The 18,730-nt window shown below is 37.2% G+C and overlaps 1 protein-coding gene across 5 annotated transcripts in view; it reads left to right on the top strand.

Annotated features, from left to right (window-relative positions):
• Kcnip4 (potassium voltage-gated channel interacting protein 4) overlaps nt 1-18,730 on the top strand; it is a 1,047,644-nt gene that overhangs the window by 840,026 nt on the left and 188,888 nt on the right. The window contains exon 1 of one of the 5 annotated variants that reach the window (XM_005366013.3): nt 3,143-3,419. The exons of the other annotated variants lie outside the window; for them this stretch is intronic. Coding sequence (XP_005366070.1) covers nt 3,308-3,419 — 112 coding nt within the window. The 5' untranslated portion in view covers nt 3,143-3,307. Of the gene's footprint in view, nt 1-3,142; nt 3,420-18,730 lie in introns of those variants that run through there. 5 annotated transcript variants of the gene reach the window in all.

Below are 18,730 nucleotides of genomic sequence, written 5' to 3'. Positions count from 1 at the left end.
AGAGATCTCTTCTAACAACTGCCCAGTTAATCAACAGTGTTTGGATACACTTTGTCCTGAAGGAAAGACTTTATACTCTCAAGCTCATTTATAAAAACCTATGTTAGGCCTTTGCTTCAAAGGAACCTCCCCGAAAATGCCAGACTCACTGATGGCTTTTCCCTATCTCATATCTGTTTAATTTCTTAATGTGTCATTTTAGTTTTAGCTGTACTAAAGCAGACAGGATTTAGATGAGCCTACCCAAGCCCTTGGGTCTCCAAGAAGTAGATTTTGCCTTCTTTGTGTGTATCTTCATTTTATAAGATATATTTATTTTATGGGTATGATAGTTTCCTTCATGTATGTATATGTAAGAGATGTATAACTGGTGCCAAAGAGGCCAGAGGAGCATGTGGGATCCCCTGAAACTGGAGGTACAGGGTTGTGAGATGTCATGTGGTTTGTGGGAACTGAATCCAGGTCACCAGCAGAAGCAGCAAGTGCTCTTAATCTCTTAGTCACCCGCCAACTCCAGCATCTGTATTTTTAGTAATAATTAATTTCAAAGGGCACATGTGTATGTGTGCGTGTAGATAAAGACTTTTTTCGCCATCTCCCTTATGTTTATTAGCTGGACCTGCAAATTAGAGCAACAAGACAAATTAACAGGATAAAACTACAGAGTTCATTAGCACATGGAGTGTGTATAAATATGGGATACTCTGACATTCGGACATAATCTTTGTTTATTTGGGTTTTGGTCTTTCTCAACCCAAGGTTTTATATGCAACCCTTGGTGTCCTGGATCTTTCTTTGTAGACCAGGCAGCCTTAAATTTAGAGATCTGCCAACCTCTGCCTCAAAACTTCAAGTGCTGGGATTAAAGGTATACGCGTCACCACACTGCAATTCACAGAGAATTTTGAGTTAGACCTTGCAGATTGTATGTCTTTTCTACAAAGAGTGATCATGAAGAAATGTCAGAAAGAAGTGGATTTGTTCTGTTAGGGGTGATAAATCATGAAAAGTAAAATACATGATGGAAATTAAAAGCTGTATAAACTCAGCTCAGCACTCCACAGTAGGAGAAAGAGTACGTGCCAAAGAAGAAAGTGAAAGTCACCTATATCTTCTATATCCTAGCTACTTTCAGTTCAAAATAATCTTTTTAACAAAGTGGCATATGCTAAAATGGCCATTCTCTACACTATAAATTATTGTTTTTAACTTAATGAGGTCATATATAAGCATAATCGTGTTTATATTTCTGAAGAAATAGAATAGGCAAGATTGACAGCTAATATGACTTTAAAAACATTTTTTCAACTATGCTCTATTTAGCTATGTATGTTTATGGTGTAAAGAGTATGACAATGTATTGCTGCATACCTCGACTGGTTTAGTGCACATAAAGGCAAGAAAACACTTTAAGAAGTTACAAAGAAATAAAACTGATCAGGTATTTTCATTGGTAAAATCTCAACCTGAAGCTGCAGCTTAAGATAAGAAAATAGTCAATTTTATGTTTCAATAATCATCATGTTTGAGAGATTAAAGGATCACACTCGGTCAGTATCATCAAAGTGAAAGTCTACTCTTTCTCTTGCTGGTCCACCGATGTGTCCATGTGCCCTTCAAGTAACTTTTCACTTCTCTAAAAACTTTTGCCAATATTTTTACCTCATCTCTCCTTACAAGAGCCTGTAAAATACTGTTCACCATGATTCAGAGTGAATGGAGTGAAAAAGGGCACAGGTGGAAGACCTAACACCTATGAGATCTACGTTAAAATCCCAACTTTTCCAAGTGTTATTAATGAGATTGCAGACAAATTGCTGAATCATGGGGCAATACAATTGTGGCCATAGTAAGTGCTTAGTAATCATTAACTGTTATTAGAGGCAGATTTATTTTCTATAATCCCTTTTAAAACGAGAATTTTAATTCAAATATCATGGTACAAAATTCGGGAATGTTAAGATGTTCTCAAACAACTTGTGTTTCTGTGGGAGCTCACAAAATATAGGAGCACAAAGTAAGTTCCTTAGGGGTTTGAGATATGGCTAGGAAGCCTTTATGGATGTCAATGAGCTATAGGGGTCCACAGTGTCTGTCTTGATTCTCCTTGCAATGCTACCAACATTACTGGTATGGAATTAGGCAGAGTGGAGAAAAGCAACTGAGTCATTAATTCACTGAGGTTCAGGTATGGACCAAGAGTCATGGATATTCCTTTAAAGATGCTTCTTGGCTTAGCAACAGGATAGTGATAAGATCCTTGGGTTAAGGGCAGACCAAGATTTCCTGTTGATCAGAACCACTGGTGTCAAAGCACACTCTGATGTATTCTGAATCTAGCTCTAAAAGGGGGGGGGGGTCTTTTTTTTTTTCTTTTAAGCAAGCACTTTTTTTTTTTTTTTAATCATCAAGAAGTTTGTGAAACTTTGCCTAGCAGAGACTGAAACTAGATTTTAAAATGGTGCCTACCCTCCAGGAATTAGTTACTGAATTTGACCAGTAAGTCGTCTGTTCTGCCCTGCCCTCCATCCCTGCCTTTGTGCAAACCTGAGGACTCAGTACTTATTGCCATGGTGTGCTTAGGGACTAGAACAGCTGGAGAGAGGCAGAGTAGAGCATGGCTTGGTTGATCTTGACTACCTATATACTCATTGGATTGTTTCCGTATTATACTTTTCCACACACACACACACACACACAAAAAAAAAAAAAAATCAGTCACAGGTACTTTGGCACCAACCACTCACTAGAACTGCCCCTCCACCCCCTCCATCCAGAGAGCAGGCTGAGCTTGCTCCCAGAGGAAGCTCTGGCAATCAAAAGCAGCAGCGGTTGTAGCAGAAAAGGGATACTTGTGCTTCTCAAGCAGCAAACTAGCTCACACAGCTTTGCCCAGCCTGGCATCATCAGTGCTTGGAGCACTAGCTCTCAGGAGCAAGTTCGTTGGGAGTATCCCTTCTCCACGGACCCTGCAAAGTCTAGGTTCTTCAACAGATGTTTCTCCCTCAGCTCTGAACTCAGAACACCCACCTGCCTGCTGCAGCGTAGGGTCCGGAGCCTGGACGCGCTGTGGCTGATCTGAGTCCCTACAAGCAAATGCAAGCATCAGCATGAGAGGCTGGACTTTAGCCCAGGTCTGTCCTCACCCCGGGGGGCCGCCTGCTTGGCACTGTGCATCTGTGAGGAGCCGCTGCTCACTTTCCCCCCTTTCAAGTCTTTGTTCCAAGCCAGCATTGCTCGGATTCTCTAATTAACTCCCTCCACTCCAAAGGGGTCCGGAGGCTGGGATGCTCTGAGAGCTTAGAGGATGCTGACTCTAGAGTGGGAGTCGGAAGGACTGCAAACAGTGGGTATTGTTGTGATTATATGTGCATCTCTGAAGCTGCTTCATTTGCTGGGACTGATTGATTTTTCAGAAGGTAAAGTGGTTGCTCCCAGTCTGTGCGCTTGGTCAGGTCTGGTTCTGAACTGGATACAGATGTTGCAGAAGTTGCAAAGGCTTAATGCTCAAAGCAAAAGTTTTAGAATATGCATGCTTGACATAGACAGCAGCCTAGCACCTAAGCAGTTCTTTTTTGTTTACCTGGACAGTTGAAACTGGGAGGGAAGGGTTTTGTAGCCTTCGCTTTCTATTTGAAACCAATTACTTGGGTGTAGGGTGGTTTGTGGGTTAAATATGTCATCCTGAATACTTGCTCTTGGTTGTCAAGTTCATTTTGGCTACCACACCTTGCAATCATTGGTGATCCCTACCTCTGGAAAAATCTTGAGTGGTGAGGGAAATTCTGTGTGTGTGTCATCAGTTAGGAGTTGCTGGGGTTGCGCTGGGCTGCTGATTATCATATGAAATGGTGTAAAACGCTGTTAACGGCTGTTCAGCAATTTGTGCTTTGAACGCTTAATTTGCAATAGTTTCATTTATAATCTCCAATGAGCCACTTTAATCATTTGCCTCCTGACCAGGGAACCTGTGCACACAAGGATAGCACTGATCACGGTTGCCTCTGATCTTTTATTTGTCTAATAAAAATCTCACCTTTACTACCCCAAAATTGATTTTATTATTGAAATAATGACTATTTAAAGAAAAAAGTTGATTAACTTAGCTTTTAACTATTTGAATATACATCTATCTCTATATATACATATATATATATCTACAATACATATCCAATTATGCAAGCACACATGTGTGCACATACATAAATACGAGATAGTATTCTACTGAAATAACGTGTTTTGGAAGTTCTTAACATAAGTCGCCTGATGCCAATTGTGTATAAAAGTTCTCATTTTTATTTCTCTACTGAAAAAAATTCAGATTCTGGGGTCCTTGCTCATATTCCCTTCAGTTACATGAATGCTAAGCTATGAGCAATTGCTTCTCAGATAGTATATAATGAAGGACTTACCATAATCATTCTAACTTCAAGATTGTGATAGCCAAGAAGAAATCATCTCCAGTTACTTCTGGTACATGTCTTGTTTCTTACAATATGGTAATATTTATCAGTATGTTTTAACTTCAGTGTCATTCCCCCTATAAAATAGGTTTAAGAATGTATAATGTTTTTAAGCCAAAATCCGTGAAAAGTTCTCAAGTCATTTTCACATTTTTAAAGTATTCTCAAGATATGACAAGCTCTTCTTACATATAACAAAAAGGGTATTGTAATTAAATAAGATCCAAGACATTGGTTTGTTCCTCATTTATATAGTAATTCCATTTAACCCTTAATTGAAAAACAATACATAAGTAAACCTTTAGGTAAGTTCAATAACAGTTTTTAATTTTCTTGAGAGTCTACCTCAATGAGTTAACATGGTATTTGTGGAAATACAATAGAATAATTTCAATTTCTACAGTCACAGTAGTGTGCATTGGCCTCATGTGAGTCATTTAGTAGTATTTGTTTTCTGGGTGTGGTGCTCTCAGCATTAGTGCGTTGTGAACAAGGGGTCTTACTTTAGTGCTGGGTACTAAAGTCGAGAACTCCCATGAATTTATTTGAGTCATATTAGCTTTCCCAACACTGTAATACATTAAGTATTTATTATCTACAGACCCATAACAATGACTAGGATATTCAGTTTTAAATAAAGTAAACTAAGTATTGGGATTGACACCAAGTTTGAGCTTCAAATGTGTGGTGATAGAACTGTAAACCTAACTCCTCCCTAACAGAGTCAATGAATTTTGGAGTTGATTTGAAATGAAGCCTTGAAGAGGATATCCAAGTTATTGATATACATGGACTTGAGTCTCTCTATATCCCCCAAAATACAGATATACCAACATATTTATAAAGTCTGTATATGATGTACAATAATCTGAGATAAATCTGTGTTCAATGAACAAGTCTTAATTATGTACAATGCCACCATATATAACACAAGAGTCATAGTCTTTTGATGTGAAGAGATTGCTTTGACCTGCAACACATTTTAAATAATACTGATCCAATTCAGCTCTCTCCGTTTATATAGATATAAATGAAGGTATATGAGGCATCAAAGAACAAACCACCTAGGATCTGAGAGAAGTTTCAAGACCAGTGCTATTGATGCTATGGAATGCTTTTCTTACCACAGCCTTCGGTTTTGTCACTGCCCTGCTCTAACACATGTAAAGAGAATAAATGTAAACATATGTGGAGAGATTTCTCTTGTTTAGAATTGACTCCCAAAACCTAGTAAAATATCAAAGAGAAATATACTCACAGAAAATAAGATCATACAATAGCCAACTGATTTATGCAAGGCATGGACCTCAACCTAAGCATGGGATCCAAGCATGCTAAGACTAGTGACCCTCATTATAGATTAGGACAACAGACAAAGTAGTCTTCTTAGCATCTTTCTAAATTCTACATTGAGTTTTAATCATCATTGACTTATATCCAATGATATTGACAAAGAAATTCCTGTAGAGTCAACTGATGATGAGACGTGGGCAGGATATGAGAGCTGCAACTGAGGCTTTCTGTATACACTTCTACAGAATACGACAATCTCTAAGCATAGATAAAATGAACCTGGCCCTATAATTACCAGTCACATTGGGGATCAAGAGAAAGAGTAGCTAAAATTCAAGCTATGAAATATCACGTGTATACTTTGTACCTGCAAGCATTAAAAAGCAGACCAGAGCCAGGTATGGTAACAGTAAACCTCAGCACTCAGAGGGCAAATGCAGGCAGATTTCTGTGAGTTCAAGGCCAACCTGTTCTACATAGCAACTTTAAGAACAGCAGGGCTTCACATAAAGACCCTATCTCAAAAACTAAACCAAACCAACCAACCAAATTAACAAAAAGATACTGATTATAACAGTATAGATTGCAAACGGTTTGGCTGAGGTTGTAACATCAATAAGATGGCTCCTGATATGCCTGATCTGGAAGGGTCAGCAATAGAAACAAATGGTGAGAGACACTGTTCTCCACTTTTAAAATAGTTTGCCAGTTTTGACAATTTTAAATTAAAATCCTTCAATTCAAATGCCATATTTAGAAATCAGTGGTTTGTAACAAAACAAAACAAAAAAATTAAAATGTATAATGGGTTTTGGAGAGATGTCTTAGTGGATAGGAGCACCAAAAACTCTTTCAGGCAACCAAGATTTAATTCCCAACATGTACCCAATAGCTCATAGCTGTCTGAAACTCTAATACATTCTTCTAACCTCCCAGGGCATCTGGCATGCAGGTGGTAAACAGACATACTCACATTTAAAACACCTATACATTTAAAATAATAATAACAGTAATACAAAATGAATAATGAAGTATTAATGTAATTATTGAGGTTTTACACAGTCACTCATTAAGAAAAGAAGTAGAGAAAACATAAGATTGTTGTCATTTCATACTTATAGAATGCCATCAAAATAATATTGTATTATTAATGTGAACGCTGAATGTCCTTTGCTTGGTTTTGAATTGAGATGATGAAATGCTGAAAATGGACATTAATGGAAGAGTCCCTCAGAGACTACACATTATAGTAACAAAAATAATTATCAAAGAAGATAAAAGAAATTAAATTGTGAGCATAAACTTAAGCAATGTTCATTGAAGGCAGCATTAAGGTGAGAAATATTTTTTTTTTTAAAAAAAAAAAGGTTTGTGGGAGGTTTCTTAGGGAAAAAACTACTGTACAGCACCTAGAAGTGGAAGAGCAATTCCTCAACTGGGAGAATGAGGAAGGAGAATTCCAGTTGGAAGAAAGAACTAAAACTGGATCCTTAAACCTGACACTAGATGTCTTACATGGATACAGGAGGGGAATGCTTATACCACATAGAGCTGTGGCTGCTAAGGTCACCTAGCATTGGTTCCAGTTACACTTATTCCCTAACACCTAAGAACCATTGACTCTCATGATTCAACTTTAAAGAAATAATTAAGGATAACAAATGTTTCACATAGATTATCCAGGGGGGTAGGTAAAAGGCTGTTCAGAACAGAGAAACTAGCTAAACAAATTATAATTTGTGTAAAAAAGATAAAAGGCCATAGAATTTTCTTGAAAACAAAATACTCATAGTTAGCTGTCAATTTACAGTTTCAGCAGAAATTCCTAATTAATACAATATCTGCAGCCTGCAGCTGTTCTAAAACAGCACTTCTTTCATTTCAAGTTAGCATGGTTTTAAACATTCTACTTATAAGATAAGAAATGTGGAAGGCACAGTTCACAGTTCTTGATATAGGAGTCCACTGTGGAATAACTGAAAAATTCTGGCAGATAAAATGATCTATCTATCTTTCAGGATCTTCAATTGTTGTCCACAGTATAATCCACCATACTTGCCTCAATGAGCTTCAATAATGACTCATATTTGGAGATACGTATCTCAGCAATAATATCATTCAGTATTTTTCTATTTTCTGCATTATGTATTCTGTTTAATCCCAGGAGATGAATAGAAGATGACTATTTGCCTTAATAAACACTTAGTCTAATATATATCAGCACAAACCTACCCAAGGAAGATATTCCATGAAGATTGTAACAAAAACCAAATGGAAAATTCAGAAACATTCAGAGGTGGACAAGATAGAGGCTCCTTTAAGCTGTCTTGTTATTGATAAATAGAAGCATATCAAATTTCTATGCAGGAAAGGTGATTATGCAAGTACTATATAAAGGCAATGGGTGAGACAACACTGCTGTGGAAGCACAGGGACCTGGTGCACCATATGGGGTTCCTGGAACAACAAGAAGAATGTGTGAAGAGTAGACACAGCTTTATTTCTCTTTGGTTTTGATCATCCATGGTGTTTAGCACTATCACTCTCTCTTCTCTCTCTCTCTCTCTTTCTCTCTCTCTCTCTCTCTCTCTCTCTCTCTCTCACACACACACACACACACACACACACACACACACACACACACACACACACACCAATAGAATGAGAATAATTTGCTTCATGCACTAGGAGAGGAATCCAAGATCTACAATGACATTTTTAAGTGTCCATGGCAGCCTTACAATTTTTATTACCTGATTACAGTTTTGATGATTTATTTTTTTCTGAGTTCGTAGCAAAATGCCTCTCATGTGGTGCATCGAAACCCATGACCCTAGGACTTAATTTAAGCTGAAATATCTGGCTGTGAGCTGCAGATGCCTGACTCAGATGGACCTTGGCTTGCATGGGAAAGCAACCCATCCAGTTCTGTAACTGGGAAAGAATTTTAGATTTATCGCTGTCATTTATCATATCTTCATGAAGCACCTACTGTGTGGAGGGGAATTGAAGATAGTGGGATATTTTCATGTCCTTAAGAAGCTTCCAAATTGCTTAGAGTCCAAATGGCTCATGAATAATTTTTGCAAGATGGGAAAAAAAAGTAAAACTTTCTTAAAAAAAATTACAAGAATCATCCTTTCATCTTCTGGTTGCTAGATTTGGGGGACAGGGGATTCCTGAAAGAAGGTGGTGATATTTGAAATTCAGGAGTTAGAAGATTGAAAACTTTAACAGGTGGTAGAGATTGACGCTAAGGTTAGAGATATCAATTATAAATTTTTAGTAAAGGCAGCTTCCTAAGCTGTCTTTTGAAAGTCACATTGGCATGGACAATCAGTCTGTGGATCTAGTAAAACACCAGGTGTCTTCTCTAGAATTGCCAAATTGCTTCAAGTTGATATTCCTTGGGACTGATTCCATTTTACTTACTTTCAAATCTCATTCTGCATCCCATTATCTAGAAAACTACAGCCTTTACTGGGTGGTGAAGGTACATGTAGAGAGCAAAGGTTTCTATCACTTCCTTATAGCAGTAGACAGCATCAGAAAAATGTATTTGTGGCTAAGTAAGTTGAGGTCGTTGCTCACTGGAGGGAGATACAGTGCACTATACACAAAATGTAGAGCATCTTGTAAAGAGAGTGTCAGAAAAATATCAGTGGTGTTGTAGTCTATGATGAGTGCATTTGAAGAGGGCTCAAGGAAGCAGGGCATTGGTCTGTAGTGTCTGTTGCTAGGAAGACAGCATGACTGTCTCACGGGTCATCTTAATTTCATCTATACGTAACTAAAAGTCAAAAAAGTGAAAGCTTATTTTTTGGTAAAAGAACAATCATTTTTTTCAGATTGAAAATTCTGTTTTTTTTTCCTTTGTTCAGATGTAATTTCAAAGTGGTCTTGCATTAGTCTGGATCAGTCATGAAAATAGGGCAATGTACTCTGATGCTCATATTCTGTGTACTGTCTATATTCCCAACGAGAACCCAATACGAGTTAGTAAGCCAGGCTAGCTCCTGCTAGATCCAAGTGTTGCTTGTCCATCTCAAAGAGAATTAAGAAGTTTTGCACTCCAACCAGCAAAGGAGTCCCCTTCTTCCTCATCCTTTCCAGCATAAGCTGTCATCTGTGTTTTTGATCTTAGCCATTCCTACAGGTGTAAGGTGATATCTCAGAGTCATTTTGATTTGCATTTCCCTGATGGCTAGGAATGTTGAACATTTCCTTAAGTGTCTTTCGACCATTTGCAATTTTTCTGATGAGAAATCACTGTTTAGATCTGTACCCCAATTTTTGATTGGATTATCTGGTATTTTGACATCTAGTTTCTTGAATTATTTGTATGTTTAGGACATCAATCCTATGTATGATGTAGGGTTAGGGATGTTTTATTTTCCCCCATTTTGTAGACTGCCATTTTGTCTTATTGATAGTGTCCTTTGCCTTACAGAAACTTTTCAGTTTCAGGAGGTCCCATTTACTAATTGTTGCTCTCAGTGTTTGTGTTGCTGGTGTCATATTTAAGAAGTAGTCGCCTATGTCAATGTGTTAAAGGCTACTTCCCACTTTCTCTTCAATGAAGTCCAATGTGGCTGCATTTATGTTGAGGTCTTTGGTCCATTTGTACTTGAGTTTGGTGCAATGGGCTAGATATGGATCTATGTGCATTCTTCTACATGTTAACATTCAGTTATGTCAGCACCATTTGTTGAAGATGTTTTCTTTTTTCCATTGTATAATTTTAGCTTCTTTGTCAAAAATCAGGTGTACCTAGGTGTGCAGATTAATATTAGGGTCTTCAATTTGATTCCACTGTTCTACCTGTCTGTTTTTATGACAATACCAAGCTTTTTTCATTACTATAGCTCTATAGTAGAGTTTGAAGTCTGAAGGTGATGCCTCCAGAGGTTCCTTTCTTTTACAAGATTGATTTGGCTATCCATGTTTTTTTGTTTTTCCATATGAAGTTGAATCAGCCACTTTGAAAATCAGTATGGCAGTTTCTCGGGTATCTTGAAGTCAACCCAGCTCAAGACCCAGCAATACCACTCATGGGCATATACCCAAAAGTTGCACACTCATACCACAAAGACATTTGCTCAACAGTGTTCATAATGACATTATTTGTAATATCTAGAACCTGGAAATAACCTAGATGCCCCTCAACTGAAGAATGAATAAAGAAAATATGGTAAATTTACACAATGGATGACTATTAAGCAGTAAAAAACAATGACATCTTGAAATTTGAATGCATAAGTTAACCCAGACCTAGAAAGACAAATGGTATGTACTCACTCATAAGTTGATATCAGATGAAAAGCAAATGATAACAAGCCTATAGTCTACAACCCCAAAGAAGCAATGAAACAAGGCGAACCCTAAGAGAGACATACGTGGACCACCTGGGAAGGTTAATTAGACAAGATCTCCTGAGAAAATTGGGATTGGTGGGTGAAGGAAAGTAGAAAGGGAGGGAGAGGGAAGAAAGGGAGGGAAGAGGAGAACATGAGGGAACCAGATGGTTGAGAGGGGAGAAGAACAGAGAAGAAGAACAAAGAATGAGATATCTTTATTAAAGAAGTCATTATGGGCTGGGAAAAAACCTGGTACTAAAGAATTCTCAGGAACTCACAAGGATGACCCCAGCTAAGACCCTAAGCAATTGTGAAGAGGGTGCCTGAACTGGCCTTGCCCTATTGTCAGACTATCTTAAATGTCATCATGGCACCTTTATTCAGCAACTGGTAGAAGCAGATACAGAGATACACAGTGGAGCACCGGGTTGAGCTTGCGACGTCCCGTCAAAAAGAGGGAGGAGTGAAAATATGAGCATAGGGGTCATGACATCCATAGAAACAGCTGGCATGAGCTAGTGAGAGCTCTGGACTGATAGCAGAGAAACCTACATGGCACCAAACTAGACCCACTGAATATTGGTGACAGTTTCATTGCTTGGGCTGTCTGTGGGGCCACTGGCAGTGAGGCCAAGGTTTATCCCTAGTTCTTGGATTAACATTTTGAAGCCTATTCTTTTTGGAGGAATACTTTGCTCAGCCTATATATAGGATAGAGGGCCTAGGTCCTGCCTCAAAGTGATGTGTCAGACTTTGTTAACTCCCCGTGGGAACCTTACCCTCTCTGAGAAATGGCTGGGAGCCTGGGCTGAGGGAAAAATCGGGGGAGTGGGAACTGGGACAGGTATATAAAATGACAAAAGATTAGAATTCCATAAAATGCTCATGAACTAAGAAATATTTTTTAAAGTTGTTTTTTTTAGTTACTTATATATAAAGCAGTCCTGAACTGGCATGTGTTACAAAAAAAAAATAAGAAATGGGATAGATTTGGCATATACTAGCAGGACTAACCTTTGTTTAGCCTATAAACCTAATAATTCTCTAGCTCTTATAACTTTTATATAACTTTAAATTCAATATTAGAACATCAATATTTCTGTATTAGATTGCTAAGCCTTCATAAATATTTAATATCTATGTTATATTTTATAATACTTTAGCTTTATAGTTTTCTCAGAATTTGAAAAATTATATAATAAAAATCTTTGTATAATATGTGCTTATATATTTAGTATTTTGTTTTTAGGTTAGAATCTTACAAGAATAATTTTTGGTGAGACAAGAAAATAAATTGCTTTAACTGTCTTGACATTTATATAAGGTATATTTGTTTTATTTTTTTATTGATTTTTGTTGAGCTCTACATTTTTCTCTGCTCCCCTCCCTTCCTCTCCCCTCCCCTTCAACCCTCTCCCAAGGTCCCCATGCTCCCAATTTACTCAGGAGATCTTGTCTTTTTCTATGACCCATGTAGATTGGATCTATTTATGTCTCTCTTAGGGTTCTCATTATTGTCTAGGTTCTCTGTGATTGTGATTTGTGGGCTGGTGGTGTGTTTATTCTATAAAGCAATCACACAACTTTGCCTGTTTCATTGGCATAAAGAGGGGTGTTTTTTTCAGTGATTTGAACTCACCAGCATATCAAAATAACACTAAGAACACTGTCAATGCTGTTAATCAGGTGATACTTAGAAGGCAGGTACTAAAGATGATACTGGGAAGTTCAATATTGTTGGCAACTGGTGATTTCAAAATACTGTCTTAGAGCTGGACTGCTAAGTCCACTTACAATGTGTTTGGAAATTTAACTCTGTGCAGGCAACATTCTAATTGTAGCTTAAAGATGCTCCACCCGCTTTCCTCTCTTTTAAATTAGCATGTGTTTCTCTTATAGGAAGGGCTTAACTTTTTATCAAGCAGGAAATCTAAACCATCAATCCTGGCGGTGAGAAAGAATTAGATTATTCAAATTTTAAAAGAGAACATTTTCTTTTAAATATTTGGGGATTTGTAGATATCTAGATTTGTAGATCTCTAGGAAAATTGATGCTGTGAAGTTACTGCTTTGCATATTCACATAAATATTCCCCAGGCCTTTCAGGACATGGGAAGGGATAATGTCTCTTTTTAAGTGTATAATCATTCTGTGGTTTAGATATCAAGTGTCAGCTAAAGAATGCTGTGCACTGAAGACTAGGTCCCTAGCTGGTGGATTTGCTCATTATGAGGTAGTTGGATCTGTAGGGCTGTGACATAATCACTGCTAAACTCACTGATGAATTCATGATTTGATGGTATTACTGAAAGTTGATGAAAATTTGTTGCCTCGGTCTACCTTCAGCAAAGAGGACATCAGAGGCATGCTCTTAGGGACTATCCCTTGCACTGGTCTCATTCTAATAAGCTCTATTCCCTAGCTTCTGAGAGATGATTATCCTCCTCTGGCACATTCTTCTACATTAACACAGGCCCCTAAAAATAATGGCAGGAAACTATTGACTAAGCCCTATTCAACCACAACATTAAGCAAATCTTTCCTCATTGAAGTTGCTTCCCTTAGGTATGTAACACTAAGAAGAAATCTTCACTAATACACCCATGCTCATCTTAATTAAGGGAAGGGGGCAGCTTGCTAATATGACAAACATGGAACAAAGAATCATAGGTGCTTGAAGCAAGAAGATACAAAATCTTCAATCTCCATGTTGTAAGTTAAGATAAACTCATGAGTTACCCAGGGTCCTTTATGAAACTTCAAAAGCATTTGAATAACGGTATGACAACATTAAGTTTAGCAAACTTTAGGACTTGACAAGGACAGTGGTTGCACTATGCTAATGAACCATGCTTACTGTGAGTCCAAGAAAAATTACTGAAGTATTATGAACCCTGCTTCATGTTTGTAACTACATATCTTACATTATAACATCCATTTTTAGAGAGCTCTGAGTCCTGGCAATGATTTTGAGATCAACCTTTGACTTGTTATATAAGGAAGTCCTCACTAATGTTTCATGTTATAGCACAATTTTTCTAACCAGTGATTAAGTGTCCCCTCTTTTTACATACTTATCGGTAGTAAAATACTAAACATCATGAGTAAAGTTGTCAAAATGTTGCTGATTTTGCAAATTTGTGTTGTTACTTGTCCTAGGATCAGTTCTTCAACATTTTAAAGGTCATTATGTATTATATTTATCCATTTTTATATATTTATACAATTTGATCAAGGAAACTAGTAACTTCTCTGGTTTATGTTGGAGGTGGTTGCTTGTTTGTCCCAGCCACCCAGCACCAAAATAATCACACAGAAACTGTATTAATTAAATCATTGCTGGGTCCATTAGCTCTAGATTCCTATTGGCTAACTCTTACATATTAATTTAACCCATTTCTATTAATCTGTATATCACCATGAGGTCATGGCCTACCAGAAAAGTTTCAGCAAGTCTATCTCTGAGAGCAGATCCATGGTGTCCCTCTGATTATGCCTTCTGTTTCCCAGCATTCAGTCTCGTTTTCCCTGCTTACGTAAGTTCTTCACTATCAGCAAGCCAAGGTAGTTTCTTTATTCATTAATGGTAATCACAGCACACAGAAGGGACTCCCACAACAAGTTTATATGCTGCTCAATGCCAGTATTGATATCAAACTGGAACTAATATCAAACTTCAGAAGCTGAAGTTTTTAGTTGTGGTGTTTTTTTATTGTCTTATTCCAACACTTTTCTCAATCTAGAGACTTTTCTCCTAAAACAAAGATGAGTGAAGTTATGAATTAAGGTACCTGAGGATCACAAAATCAGGATAGTGCATTTGAAGTTGAGTTCCAGATTCTACTTTATATTGTAAACGACTAAAGACATGTGACTTTATAGTTCCAGCAGTCTGTAGTTATGCAGAGCCTGTTTGTAGAAACCCTGTAATGAATAAAGAGAATATCATCAACTGAGTAGCAGTCATATAAACTGTTGGTGTGATTCTTGATTTAAACAAATTACAAGGGAAGGTGGTTAATGATAAAACAATGAGAAGATAGACACACCTGAATGAACAATAAAATGATGCATCTGCCCCCACTGTTTCCAGTCTCCTGAACACCACTAGCCTACTGAAGCTAGAATTAGTGCAGTCTTCTAAAAATCGTTTGACTGAAAAGTGGAGATTAACTCCTCACTGCTGTGAATGCTTAAAGAGACCCAACAGGAATCAGCCAGTTTGTTGCTTCACAGTCAGAGCAATTACATAGCTAACACTCTCTTTGAAATTGCATCTCATTAAAATACTGCAAGAGCAAGACTTCATGCTAAAAGTTTGATGCTTCCAGAGTAATCTTGCCTTGGTGTTGTTGTACAGACCTCCTACACTGAGTCAACAATAAATTATTATACAGCTTAAGAGTTTACAGAATCTACTCAAGAAAAAAGTACAAAATCAGTAAAGAAATTCTGTGACTGCAAAAATCTTTATAAGCCAAAGCCTGATTTGCCTAGCTAATATATTTTAAATACACAAGTTTACCCATAATTGGGGCTATTATTGTCAATGACTTTCTAAGACTCTTAGAGAAAATTTTTATGACATGGCTGTCCTACTGCAGCCCCAAAAGTTCCTGAATATGCCAGATCTGTAGGGGAAAATTTGAACTCTGTGGTAATTTTCTACAGAAGATATGCTACCCTCTCAGAATAAATTTAAGCTCAGCCCAGCAATAGAAGGAAGTGTGTCTAATGGATATGAATGGCCTGGGACCTTGAACAATAGCAGCCCTCTAATCGGTTCCAGACTTAGAGATCATTCATTTTGTTACAAATGGTATTGGTTGTGGCATTTCCTTCTGGCACCAGATTCTTCCTATGAAACTTACACATTATCTTGCAGAATGAGTCATAGAAAAACTGCTGGTATAGGCAGCATCATATGAACTCTGAAATGCCATGCATTGCTTGAAAACACTGTTGGAGTGTTCAATCCAAAATTAATTTGGAAACACCAACAGTGGTCTGATGGAATTCCCAAGAATACACAGACTTTAGCAAAGAGACTGAGAAACCCTATCTATTTTTCCCTTCCTTTACTTCTTAAGTCTTCAAAATTTAGGTAAGGTCTGTCTCCATAATTAGCTATGTTTAAAAATGAATGAAGATAGGCCTCATCAGGAGGGTTAATTTAAACTCACATTCTTAATATCGCCTGTCTACTTCTCTTTGATAGAAGCAAATATTTAAATTCTGCCTTAGAGGAAGCAAACACATGAGAGATTTCTAAGCTTTCTCTAACTAAGAATTGTACTTGACCTGCTCTTCTGTCATCACAGATTGCTCCACAGTAGATCCATTTTTCTTTCAAAGGGCAAGAACATTGGTGTTCAAATTAATCAAAAGTCCTTACTTCCATGGGAGCAGCTAAGCACTTTAAGGCTAGGAACAGTCACATCTCTGTGCCCTGGGGAAAGTAAACGCTGTGAGCCTAAAGCCTGCATAGCAAGTGGTTCATCAAAACTTTAGGCTTACCATTGAGCAACCAGGAAAAATCACCAAGAAGTGAGATGAAGACCAGAGGATTCAGTTAATTATAACAAAAAGATCATGCTTACTTCAGCTACAGTACATCTTTTTAAAATGTCAAAGCAATAGCTTTTTGAATTACGGCTGTTGCCTAAGGATGATATCTGAATGGCTATTTGTGCCACATATTTTAAACTATGGCTCTCATATGCATTTCTGTCTTCAGATCCAACCAAAATTTCCCTCTCAGTAACAGGAGTGTCATTAGCTGAATGTAGTGGGTTTGATTTGGGGTGTGTATGCCCACATACAAGCTGCCTAGTTCCTATGGTGGTCAGGGAACAACTGGTAAGGATTGGTTCCCTCTTTTCTGAGTTCTGAGGAATAAACCTAGGTCCTCAGGCTGAAGATCAATTGCCCTTACCCCCTGAGCCATGTTCCCAGTCCCAGGCTTGTATCCTTGCTCTATTATTCATGAGATATTTAGTCTTGAACAGATCATTTCATCGTTCTAAAACTCAGACTTCTTTTACACAAAACAGCAACAGATCTTAGTTACTATAATTATTAAAGGCTCAGGACATTTTATACTTTATAGACTAAACATATATTAAGTGTTTCAGGGTCCAGTAACATTGGTAAAATCCAGTAAATATCAATTCTCTAGAGGTTAAAAACACGTTAAGATAGTTTATACAAAAAATGTAAACTGTTGAATAATCCATCATGTCAAGCAGAGACTACATTTTCAACAAAGCACAGAATGAAGAGGTTGACATGCATCTTTGATTACCAAGAAGATACAGAACAAGTGTCTGGTTATCTTAGTTAAAAGAATAAAATTCTTAAATTATAATTAAAAATAAATGAATATCCATTATGTTCTTTAATTTTATTGTTGATATGTCACTATGTGTGAATGAAGAAAGAATAGCCAAATGATGCCACAATGATTTAGGAAGATGTTTTGCCATGGAAACCAAAAAAGTCGTAGTAGAGGGGAGGGATCTGTTGTCTCAAACTGAACTCTAGATCATCTCCAGCAGAAAGTCCTGGTTTCATATATTAAGGAACACTTGGATTATAAGTTATGAAATCACTTCTAACTAAATGTGTGTAGGTATGTATGGATTGAGTGTGAATTACAATAATTTGTCTTTCCATAGAAAGAGATCTCAGTTTGTTTAAATTCATGCAAGAAGGTCTGTAGCTAGGATCTTCTGGAATTTTAATTTTCACATGGAATTTCTATATCTTACACACAAATGGCTTGTTTGTGAGCCAGGCATAATTTAGTTTTGCACAGTACAACAAACAGATGATCATTTATGAGGGATGAATGGAAGCTTGAGTTATCTATAGTAAATTTCTTTTTTCTTTCAGTAAAAAAGAGAAGTCAGTAAGAGTAAGCAGGGAAATATGTCGACTGTGCACTATTTGTTGACTTCTGTGGTAGTTTGAAGTAAAATTAAATCACTTTCATTTAGCACTGGATACCTAGGTTTTTATTTCTCAAAAACCTAAGCTCCCTTCAAAATTTCGAATATGGGGCCTTTATGCAAAGATGAACTTTTAAAATGAGTGCTTTAATATTGAAGAATATTAATCAGATAACATTTCAAAACAGATTTCTCTTATTTGATGTACAAAACATCTTTTAAGAACATTCCCTCTGTAGCTGGGCTTGCTCTTTGCAAACCTGTAATTAGAAGGCAGGATACTTAATTTTTCCAGAGACTTAGAGTGATGGTATAAATAAATGTCTTGCTTATGCTGAGCCATCAATCCTGAGCACTTTGAGCAGCTATGGGTGTTAGCATGAATCATTGTTCAGAGACGAAGGGAGCTTCTCTGAGTAAGGCTAAAAAACATACATTTGTGATTATAAACATATACCTTTTGGAGGCCATTTGATACTCAAGAGGCAGAGGCAGATGGATCTCTGAGTTTTGGCCCAATATCTATCTATAGAGGGATTTTTAGAAAAACCAGGGCTATACAGAGAAATCCAGTCTTTAAAAAGAAAGAAAATAAGAAAGAAAGAAAGAAAGAAAGAAAGAAAGAAAGAGAGAAAGAGAGAAAGAGAGAAAGAGAGAAAGAGAGAAA

This window comes from Microtus ochrogaster, unplaced genomic scaffold (genome assembly GCF_000317375.1).
Source record: "Microtus ochrogaster isolate Prairie Vole_2 unplaced genomic scaffold, MicOch1.0 UNK5, whole genome shotgun sequence".
Taxonomy (NCBI): Eukaryota; Metazoa; Chordata; class Mammalia; order Rodentia; family Cricetidae; genus Microtus; species Microtus ochrogaster.
The sequence above is the reverse complement of the archived record's forward strand: the minus strand, read 5'-3'. Positions and strand labels throughout refer to the sequence as shown.